We start from the raw sequence: 13,166 nt of genomic DNA, 5'->3' as shown, positions 1-13,166 counted from the left end.
ATTGTGTATCAAATGAATAAGAGTCGTGCCACAAGACTTTTTTTAAATTTAATTTTAATATTAGCAATTTTAATCTAGTGAATTTTTTTTGAATAGGAAAACAGTATGGAAATAGTTTTTTTGTGTCTAGATCTTTAGATATTTAGTCGTGTATCATGATTACGATGTTCGTAATTGGACGAGATAGAGATATTATTGCGAGTAAATTATATCAATAAAATGTGCAATTAAGTGTGTGTTTCCTCCTTCCCCTTAAGTCGCGAATTGAAAAAAAAAAAATGAAAATTTAATTGTTAAGGTCGTTGTGCGGTGCAAGTCAGAAATAAGACGCACTACGAATTTGCATTTTGGCTTCGAACGGAACGAATTTCTATGATAACTTACGTTATTTTGGTTTGAGAGGAGATAATGTTTCGTGCGTTTCAATTCAACTTCCATTTCCTACATTATTTTTAGCATTACGAAAACTATAATTTGAATTTCCTTTAGTTTCTCTTTCTCCCCTTCATTTTCCATTTCCCATTTCGGTTTAGATAACACAATAATTTGTTTTATGTGATATAGTTTTTTTTCTTTTCATTCATATGCATTTCGTTTTTCAAATAACACCGAAATTAATTCATTTAGCGTTTAATTAACTGAATAATAATTTCGCACATTCTAAATTTTGACACATTTAGAGATACATTTTAGAAAGAGGACAAAAATTAAAACCAAGAAAAATGAATATTGGATTTTTTGGAAAAATTAGTAAAAGTACAGTAACAACAACAAAAGGAGAAATAACAAACAATTAAGTTTAAATAGAATTTTTATTTATTGACATGTCACATGTGCTATAAATCAAGTATGTATGATAAAAATGAATATTGTAATATCTAAAATAAAGACATTGAAAATGGACATGAAATCGTTTAGTGTATATTGTGTTTTATTTTAACCGTTTCTTATTCTTGGAAGCTATTTTGAATATTTTCGATGGGTAAAAAATAGATGATTGCATCACTTATCCTAAATTTTGATTACCTTTTTGAATCGCTTCGTGCTGTGAATATCACCTTTGCTGCGTTACTCTCCATTTTTTTCATCTTCAAATATTTCATTTGATCAAGTTCGACTTAATTAGAAATTCAAAGAACTGGAATAGTTCGTTGGGCATATACAAATTGGTTTCAAACTGGCCAGCTATCTTCGGATAAAATCACAGTGAATGTTTGATGGATTATTAAGTGCGTAAACATAAATATCAACAAATTTCACTAAATATGGGTTTTTAGATCAATCTGCTCTCATTTGGCAGAATGTCTGATTTCCAATTGCTTTCTTTCTTTGTCATTTTGTATCCACAGCTAACGAATTTGATTTGACCATTAAGTGGGTTTTTGCGACAGAGCTCTGCAAGAGAAGAAAAAAAATGTATACGCTGCTTGCTATACGTAATCGTGAATTGAAACAATCGAGAGGGGATCGTAAGCTATAGCTATAAAACCAGAGTTGTTTTGGCCGGCTTCACCATTCTTCTAGTGAACGTATTACAGATCAAAGTAGTGAGAAAGTTAAAAGGTGGGTTCCCTTCAAGAAAGTTTTCTTTTTAAATAAACTGTGTGTTTGTGGATTACACAAATAATAAAGAATGAAGTAGTATTTGCTTGTCGAAAACAAAATTAACAAGTATAATAAATTCAAAGAATAGGGAATAAACTCAAGCATACGTGTGCCATTTTAGATAATATATGGACTTTCACCGTCGAATAAATTCGGATTAAAAATAAAAAGTCGACGCGACAACTTTCTAACCATCGATTTTGAAAAGAATAACAACAGTTTTAAACGCGTTTAGGCTTAGTGCAATGTATCATAGACGGAGTGCAATCTTTGTGCACACGATGTGCAAATGAAATACAAACACCACAAATATCTGCCAATACCATTAAAATGCGATATCATTGCCAATGGATGGCATACAGATTGCATCAAAATGTATGATCGAAACGGCAAAAAAATATTGGTTACGAAATATGCATATTAAATTTGCAATGCATAATGATGTTGTGGTCAATTCGTTGATTGTCGATGTTGTTTTTTTCTGCTTGTTATTATGAAATAGCCAAAGAAAAACTACGAAATTAATTGTTATTTATGTGTTTTTAATGAAGTGCCATTTCAATAGTTACGCTATTCATTTATAAAAAAACAAACATATTTTTTTGCTTTAGGTCAAAATGAAAGCCATCATTTGTTTCGTTGCTATCATTGCCGTTGCCGTCGCATTTCCAGCTCAGGAAGGTGCAGCCTACACCAACGAAGCCATTCGGCAAGCACAAAGCTCACATTTAATCCCACAAAATGCACAAATCCAAAAAGTGCGTAACTAATTTTACATAATAGAAATTGGCATTTAATTTTTGTGTGAAAGCTATTTTAAAAATTGATTTTTTGCAAATAGGTTGAATCATCGATTCCATTAAATGAATTGGAAAACATTCCTGGCAATCAACGTGTGGACTTATATGCTATTTTGGGCTCGGAGTTCCCATCTGAAGTCGTTCAAAATCTTCAACGACAAATCGACAGCGTTGGACGTAACTAAATTGAACGATGATATTCCCAACAAAAAAAAAGAAACCTCAAAATGTCGCGCAATTTTATGTGATCTATCTTTTTCTCAATGATCGAGATAATAATTCAATGGAATTTTTTCTTTTAAATGGACATTTAATCTGCATTCTTCCACCATGGTGCCAAATTGTGTCCACAATTTACTACTAATTTTACGTCGTTTCCCATTTCTGTCTATCTTCTTTACCTAGGCATTTATGTTTTAAACAAAATTTGTTATGCAAGAAATGTAAATATATATTAAAAAAATTTAATTTTGTTACCAAAAAAATGTGTGCTTTTTTACTTTTATAAGGTTATTTATATTTAGAGCAACCATGAACATCAATACTTTTCTTGCATCGGAACACGAAAAAAAACTATTTCGTTCAATAGCGCTCACTTCAAATGTTGAACAATAAATTGAAGTTATGGCAAAACGTGTTCATCAAAGTATCTCAGCTTCTTGTAAGTACAATCTGAGCACCATCTCATACGAGGAAGTTCATCTACAGAGGTATTAAAAAAAACTCGAAATAATATGTAAAAATGCATGTATTTTCTTAATTGAAAATTCTTCCGCTGCCGAATGAAACATTTACTGTGTAGTGTGTATGGGTGCGACTATGCATGTGAAGCATGCACAGATTGCATAAATTGAAATGGATTGATATTTTTAATTTCGCTTGATTGCTTGAATCGACGTGATTAAAGTTTTGATCATTTTGTTTTCTTCACTTTTAATCGGTACATTGTTCCATTCTTCTCTTCGCATTGTTTGTTGATGTCATTGAATTTCATAATATGTAGTTTCATCATCAGCGATAATTGAAACAATGCATGCGTTTTTTGTGATTTATGTTGATTTTGAAAATGATATCCACAAAAAGAAATTTCAATTATAAGATTGATGTAACTACGAAAATTGATCGTGAGCAATTAAGCACACAAAAAAAAAATTCAACGAAAGCCAACAAGAGCAAAAGTATGCAAATAAAGTTATAATCATTATAATTTATGTGGCGATGCTAAACGTACAATGTTCATTGAAAATCCGATACAAAACAAAACAATCAAAAACTTTAATACACATTACTTGCACGACACAGATAAAAAATAATACGTGATATTTACTCTGGTGCTACTAGTATTGGGTGCTTTCACTTTCATTGAAAGGGAAATAAATGATGGGCATTTCACAATTAACGTTTGGTTGCTCATTGGCATTTCAATACTTTTTATTGCAATTTGTTTTGTTCGTTCAGCGGTTATTTCTCCTGAGGTAGCTAAAATAATTGTTATACATCCATATTCAATACCGCAAGTACTTCTTTCAGCGGTGAGATGTATAATTCGTTTGTGATTCTTTTGTCGATCACAATTACGAATTTTCGTTATCGCCTGAGGTCATTGTTGGATACATCAATTACTTTCATATTTGGATTGGAAGAATGTGGATGACAAGATGGAATCCCTAGGCTATAAGATAATAAATGTCTTAGCATTGAGTATTCAGCGCACACCAAAAAAATGGCCAATAAATAATTGGCTCAAGTAAAATTCGCTTGACATTTATCGGTTATTTCGTTCCTCATTATCATTCAGGGTGAATGCACTATTTCCTTCATCAATAACATAAATTGCAACCAAAAAGTGCTTGCTCACATAAATGCCATCCAATATAGCATATGTGTAATCAGTTGAGAAACTTCAAACTTCGTGCAATTTTCACCAGATCGCGCTGAAATTTGCTGTAAAATGTTTATGCGTGGCAATCAAAATCACAAATTCAAGGTCAATTTTATTTACTATTTTATTCAAACCAAAAACCAAATAGAATTTTCTTTTTACATTTGGGCAAAAAAAAAAAACAATGTAACTCGACTTGATGCTGATCATATCATATCACAAATGAAAACCAACAGCCATTGAAAAAAAACGTTGGTAACTAAGTCACACCAAAATAAAAATAAATTATACATGTCAAACACGTGGATCTTTTTTGTTTTGTTTTGAGACATAAGTAATCTCAAAATGTGTAAAAATCACTTCAAGTTTTCACCTTCACTTTTGACCTTTTCGACTTAAATCTTTGGACTATTTAATACTTGCGACCGGCGTCTTTTCAGGTGACGAACCTTTTTTTCTGTGCAATATCTACTGTCGAAAAACTATCTACTCGCTTCAAATAAATATTGAATATATCGCATGCTTACATTTTAAATAAATTAATTTTAAAACTGTACGTTTAAGCAAAACATCGAAGAAAAGATATTCAATACTAAAAATGTGTCGCATCTTTATAGCACCTCACAGCACATGAAACATTCTTATAGCATTCGAATTGGTTCTTATTATCATTTTGTGCTAATGTTCTCAAATTTACATTCAACTACTCTATCTCGTTATCCGAACTGAAGGCGTTGTGTTTGCACTGAGTTGTTGGTGTAAAAATTACGTCTAAATTCATAAGTATATTTATTGTGTCTATGCGTTTGTTGTAAAGCTTTGAATGCTTGTACTGTTTGATGTGCCTGGTGATGCCATCCGCGATGCCATCGGTAGCGTTGATGCAGTTCCTAGATCCTCTTCATCGCTGTGATCGGGCGACACTCTAATCGCCTGATACCATTTATTGGTTAAATCGGTCATTTGACTCTTGCAATCGTGTAGCTCTTGTGTTGTAAATCGTCTTGTAAAGAATGGCTTTAAATATTTTGTGTCCCATAGAGCGAAACCACCAAGTCTTACTGTAACACCAACTTCGTCGTCTTCCGTGAACTCTGACAAATGTTCACTATCAATTGCATGACCCCATTCACGTGTTTTACTTAACGATATTGAACTTTTTCGTCCTCTTCCCGAATGTTTTCGCAAACGTTTATTTGATTTTTTACCCGGCTGCAAATATCGCAACAACGGCATTGTCGATCCACCAAAAACAAGAGTCGTAAACAAGACAATAATTAGTGTGGTTGTAATCATCACTCGACGGGATTCTTCTCTGGCAAATTCTACATGCAATGATAGTGCATAGGAAATGGCACCTCGCAGCCCCGAAAACCACATTACAAATTGCATTTTATTGGTGATTTTGTGCTCACGGAATTTGTTCACCATATACGCCAGTGGGAATATATTACATGCACGTCCAATTAAACACAAAATGATTGCCCATATGACGAGAGCCAATTCACAGCGATGCTCAAACGAAAATATTGCCAAACCCAAATAAGCAAAAACACATGTTTCTGCAATGAATGACAATGTTCGCATAGTTTGCTGCATGGTTATTTGAGTCACTGTTGACAAGTTGAAATGAGTGTAATGGCTCATTACAATGCCGCAGAATAAAATCGCCATTATGCCTGACAAATGTATACCTTCGGCAAGTACGTACGGTGCATATGTGAATACCAACATCAGACCGAATTCCAAGGATGGATGCTTTCGCAAATCAATATGCTTCAAAAGAAGCGCACTAATCAACGCAAATACAACTCCAATGCCGGCCGATGCAAAGAACATTGTTAAAAATGTTTTAAATCCAGACCAAATTGCTTCCGAAAAATCCGAGTCAGGGATACGAGAAACCGTTGTTGTTAAAACAATAGCAATGGCATCTGAAAACGGAAAATGTTCATGTTCTAAGAGCAAACTGCGAAATTTTGAAATCAAAAGAGGAAAACTTACCGTTTAAAATACTTTCGCCAAACACCAACATGTTTAAAACAGGATCAACGTCGATGGCATGAAATATGGCTACAGTTGCAACTGGATCGACCGCAGAAATTAGGGAGCCAAATGCAAAACTTTCCACAAAATTTACTACAAAAATAAACCAAAATATGTGATTTTGTCCATCGAAGTAAAAAAAAGCTTTGAAAAAAACTTACATCGATAGGCAACATCAGCCATACCCAAAATGTAAATTCCTGCTCCGATTGTGAATGCCTGAAGAAAGAATTTTCCCAATCAAAATAAATATGAAAATAATGGAAAAACAATAGGTGGAAAAGTAAAACATACCGATATAGTGGTGCCAACAATAGCAAAAGCTAGAATCGATCCAATGTTTTGAAAAAAGTTTCCTTTATGTAAATTGTATCCACTTTCAAAGATGATTGGTGGCAAAAGTACCAAAAAGAATGCGGTCGGTGAAAAAACTTGTTCACGTTTCCAATTTGGACTTTGATCTGACAGTAAATTTATTAAAAGCCCAATGAGTGCGCCCAAAAACACGACTACAATACTCTCTGGCAAGTATTGAAAGCCTGTCTCAAGCATTGTATGAATCAGAAGTATTCCCAATGCAATGATACATAACACAAAAAATATGGCCATTGAATTATTGTGCTCTTGCTCCACGGCTTTCGATTCATCTGTTTTGCTAACGGTATTATTGGCATCCGATTCTTTATTATCGCCATCTGACGAAATCTCTGGGGCAACTGATGACGATGGTTTAACCAAATGATTATTGTCATTCGGAGTGCTTACACTTTGATTCAATTTCGGTGTACTGCTGGTAACGTTGCTTGTAGTACTTGTGCCCTGAGTTGGCGACGTTAAATTTGTTGCAATCGTGCTTGGAATAGCAGACGATGATATTTGGCCTGAAGCCGCATCGCATTGGACACTATCTATAAGGCAACTCGTACAAATTACCAATATTATTGATAAGAATAGTTGTGACATAAAAATGGCCCTGGATCGTGATGATTTCCGTGTATTCGTCATGACGTTTGATTTTTAACATATGTTTCAATCAATAACACTTTTTCACCGTAATTCTCTCACCCAAACTGTTTAAATACGATGACAACTCATATAAACACTGCCGCTTAGTACCATCTCTACGTTAAAATCAAATAAAAAAAATCGATGCGTGTGCTTTTCTGCAAATTCAAATTACACACGTAAACTTTGTCATTTTTCCGCAGTCATACGTATGTGAAAAAAAAAATTACTTCAGCATCATATAAAAAATAACAATCGTCACATGAAATGTCAAACACATGACGTTCTTAACTCTGTGCATGAATGTATATAGTGTCAGACGAATGTATATATAATGGATGCGTTCAATGTCATTAGAGTTTTAAACAATTGTTTTGAGAATTTGAATTTTGGCGCGCGTGATGATTCAGGTTTTAAATTGAGTTATTGATTTCTAAAGATTTATATCCAAAATGCCAAATAAAATATGTATTTTGAATTAAGACTGAGAAAATATGATTAAATGCGTTAATAAAATATGGGAACGTCTTATGTTTTAACTAGTTACCAGCTGTCACTCAAATACAGCATTAGAATTTTTTCGCTGTTTCATTTAAGTCTTAAGCTCAATTTATTCTCAGATAAACTTAATTGTTATTAACGGTTATATGTACAATATATGAAAATTGCTATGCAAATGGCGCTTACTACTTCAATAATAAAATTATTTTCTAATGAGGTGCATACTAGGGGAAGACACGAGCTCTAATATTGCTAAATTTTCTTATTTTTTTAGTATATAACCTGTATATTTGATAAGACCTAAGGTATTGGATTATTGGATTATTGGATTAAACGGGGAGTTATTCACTTCGATGCTCAAGTTTCGTAACTTATTGCATGACGACCCGACTTGTGCTGTCACTCGATTGCTTGGAGAATGCTTCCCACGGTGTGGCCCACTTTATAGCAGCCATGTAACTAGCCTCCGTACAGGGTCAGTGACCAGGGCTTTCTTCTCAAGTCAATTGTCGTGACAGTCACAAGTATTCCATTCATTCCTAGATGGCGTTGGGCTCTTCTTATTTCAATGGAGGAATGCACATATCGCTGGTTTACCGGTATATTCACCAGAGATGTCGCACTACCTTTTTACGGTTGACGTATTGGATATTTGACATATCCAAGACACCAACCTAACGTAAAGGCACTCCATTTTACGTGTGTCTATGCTGAACCCATTATTCTTTGTGCACACACACGGGACCGACGGCTTTAAGTGCCCTCCGAAGCACTCCACTAGCCCGAAACCCGGCCAAATCTATTCCGCATAAAACCACTGATAATTCCTGAGCGAATCACGGTGGAAAAATACCGGACCAAATTTGACCGAGAATCGAACTCGTGTCCTCACGCTCACAAACCTGGCACGCTAACCACTAGTCTATGGCTGAGTTTGCCTAAGGTATAATTTATCTTAGTTTTTTTTAGTTTTCTAACTTGTGTCCACCCGCAACTGATCTTAAATCAGAATCAATTCAGGTAAATTTACCTTAAAAAATTAGAGTCAATCAATGCTTTAAATGAAACCGATTAGTCGAATGTATTTGTTTACTTTGTGCAAAAATAAAACATCGCTTGATCTACATTGGCTATTTTCTTATCAGCTTTAAACACCTGTGTCCCGCTTTATTTATTTGATTTATTTATTTGTTTGTGAATTCACCTCACGTTCAGTAGAGTATTTAAATGCGTCCACTTTTGGCCGTTGATGATTTGTGTTACTAGTTCCCAGAGATTCTGTCATGTAAAAATGCTTAAATCAAAGTGCTTCTGACCATTTTAATATAAAGTTAAATGTATGACTTCAAAGAAATTCAGTTTGAGTGTAATTTTGACATTGATTCTTTGAAATTCACTAAGTGTTTGGGCGTTATTGTGATCCAATATGATATTAAAAATGGTACCACAATTCAATACAAAACAATCGATCGTAATCGTGTTTCTCTGTTTAATCTCACTGATGGTAAGCTGTGGACGTGGAACTAATTGCAAGTGTGGAAATAACTGTAAATCTGGAAAAATACATTTATCTAGAGTGGACTTAATGAAAAGATTCGGACAGGGTATAAAAAAAAGACAAATATAAAAAGCGATTTAATTAAATTAAAAATATTCCCATCAAGACGGAACAACATTCAACGATGGCAAAAGCTGCTACCGTGACTGTTCTGATGACAAACCAAAGATTTGCTATTACGAATTTATGGTGGACACCTATGACACAATGTCAGGGTATGTTGAATTCCCTACCGCATTTTTCTCCAATGATTTTCTAAATAATCCAAAAATCCATTTCACAGATTATGTCGCAACTGTGTGCATCAAAATATCGATGATTGCTTCAATATCGGTTGCATACCGGCAAACGGCGTTCAACGTAATATAATGACAGTGAATCGTAGATTGCCTGGAATGCCAATTAATGTTTGCAAAGGTGATCGTGTCATTATCGATGTTATGAATGAGTTACCTGGTAAAAATAATTTTGTTCCATTCCAATTCCAATAAATCTATATCAATAATAAAATGTATTTGAACGAAAAAACCAGGTAGTGAAACTGTCATTCATTGGCATGGAATTTTACAAGAGGAAACACCGTTTATGGACGGTGTGGCAATGGTAACACAGTGTCCGATCCTATCGGGAAACACATTTCGCTATGATTTTAATGTTCCACAACCTGGTTCTTTTTGGTATCACTCACATTCTGGAGTGCAGAGAGGTAACGGCATTTTTGGATCATTTACAGTTCGCCAAGAAAATGATCCAAATGCAAAATATTACGATTACGATAGAGCAGAGCACTCAATCGTATTGAGTGATTGGAATAACTTCTTGTCAGAAGAATTTATACCAGGGCACAAGAATCAACCATTACGTCCTGATAGTATTCTGATTAACGGTTGTGGAAGTTTCAACAATGTTCCATTTGGAAATTTCACTTTTGCACCAATGGCAGTATTTTATGTTGAAAGAGGCAAACGACATCTATTCCGTCTTGTCAATACTGGTTCACATAATTGTCCAATGGAATTTAGTGTTTGTATTATTTACTTTGGCTTACAAAAATTTAATTTGGTTGATTTAAAATGATCATTGTAGATTGAAGAACATCGACTAAAAGTGACTGCAACAGACAGCTATTCTATTATTCCAGTAACAGTCGATCGTATAGTTAGCGCACCGGGAGAACGCTACGATTTTGTTATGGATGCAAGAAGCGACCTACAAACAAGTGAGTTTGAGTTTCGTGCATTTTTGCCATAAAAAAATTACTTATTGGAAAGAAAACATTTTAGTGGAGAAATTGATGCGAGTACGTGCTTTGGGAGGTTGTGAAAATTTGAAGCTACAAGAATTCGCTCGAATCATTTTCGTAGACAATTTAGATACTTTTGAACATCGAATTCAAGATCAGACACCATTGGTTACAAGACCAAGCTATAAATCACTAGATGATCCAACAGTATCTGTGAGTTCATCCAAAGAAAACCATGAGTGTAGTAATCTTTTGAACGTCAATTCATTTCATTTCAAAGCCGATTTCCCGAAAATTTGTTTGAGAAACAGTATGTTTCTCGGCATTCATTTCATTATTCCATTTCAGTACTTGAATCATCCGCATACGGATTGCACTGATCAAAATTCGAACAGCTATTGCGTGGCTGCTTTACAACAAAAACAGATACCATACCCAACTGGAGGAAATTTAAGAAATAAAGAAATAAAAAAACGTTTCAAACTTGAATTCCGAAATGTACTTGGTACCGATAGGTCAATGAACTACTTCAGTATGTCTATGCAATATACAAATAATGAATTTTATTTTACATCCATCGATTTTACTTTGTGTTTAGCTATTGGTGATTTTGCCGTTATTTCTGCCATAAATAATATATCGATGATGCATCCGCCGATTTCAGTGCTAACCCAAGATGATTCCGATGTTAAATATTGTAATGCAAAAAATTTGCCAGCAAACTGTGATCGTCAAGATCTTTGCAACTGCATTCATTTAATTCCGCTTAAACTGTGTGAAGTCTATGAGTTCTTCTTGTACGACAGTGGAAGTAAGAATTGCATAATAACCATACCGTATTTGTTAAAATTTAATTCTTTCAAACAAATAATTCAGGACGTGGTGGCTCTATTCACCATCCGATTCATCTGCATGGTTATGGATTTCAAGTGGTGGATATGGGGAGCATGGAACAATATAAAAGTGGTAGCACAGCCTTCGCAGACTCTTCGAAGCTACCCCCGGTTAAGGATGTTATAAGCGTTCCCAGTGGAGGTTTTGTTCGATTGAGATTTAGATCATGTAATGCGGGATATTGGCTATTGCACTGTCACTTCGAATTCCATATGCATACCGGCATGATGGCTATTATTAAAGTAGGCGAAAAAGAAGACATGGTAAAACCGCCACCAAATTTTCCAACTTGTGGTGACTATTTACCAAAGGTTTCGTTTCCACAATCTTGTGATAGCCCCTGTAAAATGGCTAAAAAGAGCAAACATCATCTAAAAAAGTTGAAAAAATCACCACAAAATGTCAAAAAATCGCGCATAAGAAACAGAATATCCGAAAAAATTAAAACATTCATCAAAAATTTATGAATGTCAACGCAAAACTCAATGTTAAAATCAAAATTTCAAAGGAATGTGCTTTTCTGCAGTTTAAAATCAAAAATTTTTCGCTGCTTTTGCAAATTTTTTATTTTAACTTTATAGAAACAACCATTTTACATGATGTGTAAAACGCATGACATTTGTTAGTATATACTCTAAGTTAGTGTATTCAAAATACATCACAATAATATCTTCCAAGCCATTGAAGAGAACTCGATTTTTTACGTGCATTCCTGTAGTGATTAATGAATAAATGAAGTTTTTGTCTTTCACAATGTGATTTTCTTTTCAGAAATAAGTAAAATCACACGGTTTACTGATCAGAGTTCTTGATTCGTATCGATTGAATTGACGTTTTAATTGCACCGCATAACTGTTAAATGAATAATGATTGTTTTGAAAAACAAAACTTTTGATTACTATTGCATTCGAATTGAATTGTTTTGCTGTGTAAACGTAAAACAGTTTTTGTTGCAGTGAACTGATTGAGTTCTTGGTTTTTGAACGAATCAATGAATATATTTAATAAAAAATTGCGCCTTAAATTCGAATATATTGATTATAACCATTTTTCACTCTTTTCTTTCTTGCGCATATATTTTTTGTAAAAAAATATTAAACACCAAAAAAATTGAAAAGAGAAAAATTGAAACTCATTGTCGAAGTTTTTTTGCAAGAGCATGACGTGACAAACGCGCGATGATAACTTTCAATTTCCTTTTTCTTTCTTTCTTTCGTTCCAAAGCAATCATGCTTGTTTTCAAGTTCATTTCATTTCGGCGCGCATTTTTTTGCGCTTGATACTTTTAGCAAAAAACAAATATAAAAAAACTAAAAAAAATAACTGATTTCAAAAAAATCATACGATTTTTTCTATATGGCAAATATTGTAGATTGTAATAGCGGTGTGGAATAAATGACGGCTTATTTTTCAAAAATTGCGTGTTTGTGGTGTGAAAACGAAAACAAAACTCCGATTTTTGAAAAATATATTTTTTTCAGCCTGATCATGATCACATTTGTGGAAAAAGCAAACAAATGAATCAAAACGAAGCTGATAAACAAAGCATTGGGAAATACGCAAACGTGACTTTCATTTTTTGCTTTCTTCAAATCAATTTTATTGAATTGCGCAAATTATAATTAAATAATT

General features: G+C 33.8%; 3 protein-coding genes across 5 annotated transcripts; 2 read left to right on the top strand and 1 right to left on the bottom strand.

Annotated features, from left to right (window-relative positions):
• Nucleotides 1–1,482: 1,482 nt before the first annotated feature.
• LOC116341007 lies at nt 1,483–2,621 on the top strand. The gene is made up of 3 exons (XM_031767830.1): nt 1,483–1,563; nt 2,217–2,363; nt 2,447–2,621. The coding sequence occupies exons 2-3, from the start codon at nt 2,223–2,225 to the stop codon at nt 2,588–2,590; spliced, it is 285 nt and encodes a 94-aa protein (XP_031623690.1). The 5' UTR covers nt 1,483–1,563; nt 2,217–2,222; the 3' UTR covers nt 2,591–2,621.
• Nucleotides 2,622–4,458: 1,837 nt separating this feature from the next.
• LOC116341285 (sodium/hydrogen exchanger 8) lies at nt 4,459–7,585 on the bottom strand. The gene is made up of 4 exons (XM_031768245.1): nt 6,628–7,585; nt 6,495–6,552; nt 6,292–6,426; nt 4,459–6,221 (listed from the first exon to the last, which is right to left on the bottom strand). Exons 1-4 carry the CDS (start codon nt 7,336–7,338, stop codon nt 5,086–5,088), a joined length of 2,040 nt encoding a protein of 679 aa, XP_031624105.1. The 5' UTR covers nt 7,339–7,585; the 3' UTR covers nt 4,459–5,085.
• A 1,523-nt stretch (nt 7,586–9,108) lies between these two features.
• On the top strand, nt 9,109–12,288 carry LOC116341364 (laccase-3-like). 3 transcript variants are annotated; one of them, XM_031768378.1, is made up of 9 exons: nt 9,109–9,443; nt 9,504–9,612; nt 9,681–9,853; nt 10,131–10,420; nt 10,484–10,616; nt 10,669–10,853; nt 10,989–11,172; nt 11,239–11,451; nt 11,517–12,288. In XM_031768378.1, the coding sequence occupies exons 1-9, from the start codon at nt 9,266–9,268 to the stop codon at nt 11,999–12,001; spliced, it is 1,950 nt and encodes a 649-aa protein (XP_031624238.1). In that variant the 5' UTR covers nt 9,109–9,265; the 3' UTR covers nt 12,002–12,288. The 3 variants fall into 3 exon arrangements, with proteins under 3 accessions (XP_031624238.1, XP_031624237.1, XP_031624236.1); XM_031768377.1 differs by having other exon boundaries at nt 9,930–10,420; nt 10,681–10,853; XM_031768376.1 differs by having other exon boundaries at nt 9,930–10,420.
• The last annotated feature ends 878 nt before the right edge of the window (nt 12,289–13,166 follow it).

This window comes from Contarinia nasturtii, unplaced genomic scaffold, assembly GCF_009176525.2.
Source record: "Contarinia nasturtii isolate CC-2019 unplaced genomic scaffold, AAFC_CNas_1.1 Cnas_scaffold_695, whole genome shotgun sequence".
In the NCBI taxonomy this organism is placed as follows: Eukaryota; Metazoa; Arthropoda; class Insecta; order Diptera; family Cecidomyiidae; genus Contarinia; species Contarinia nasturtii.
The sequence above is the reverse complement of the archived record's forward strand: the minus strand, read 5'-3'. Positions and strand labels throughout refer to the sequence as shown.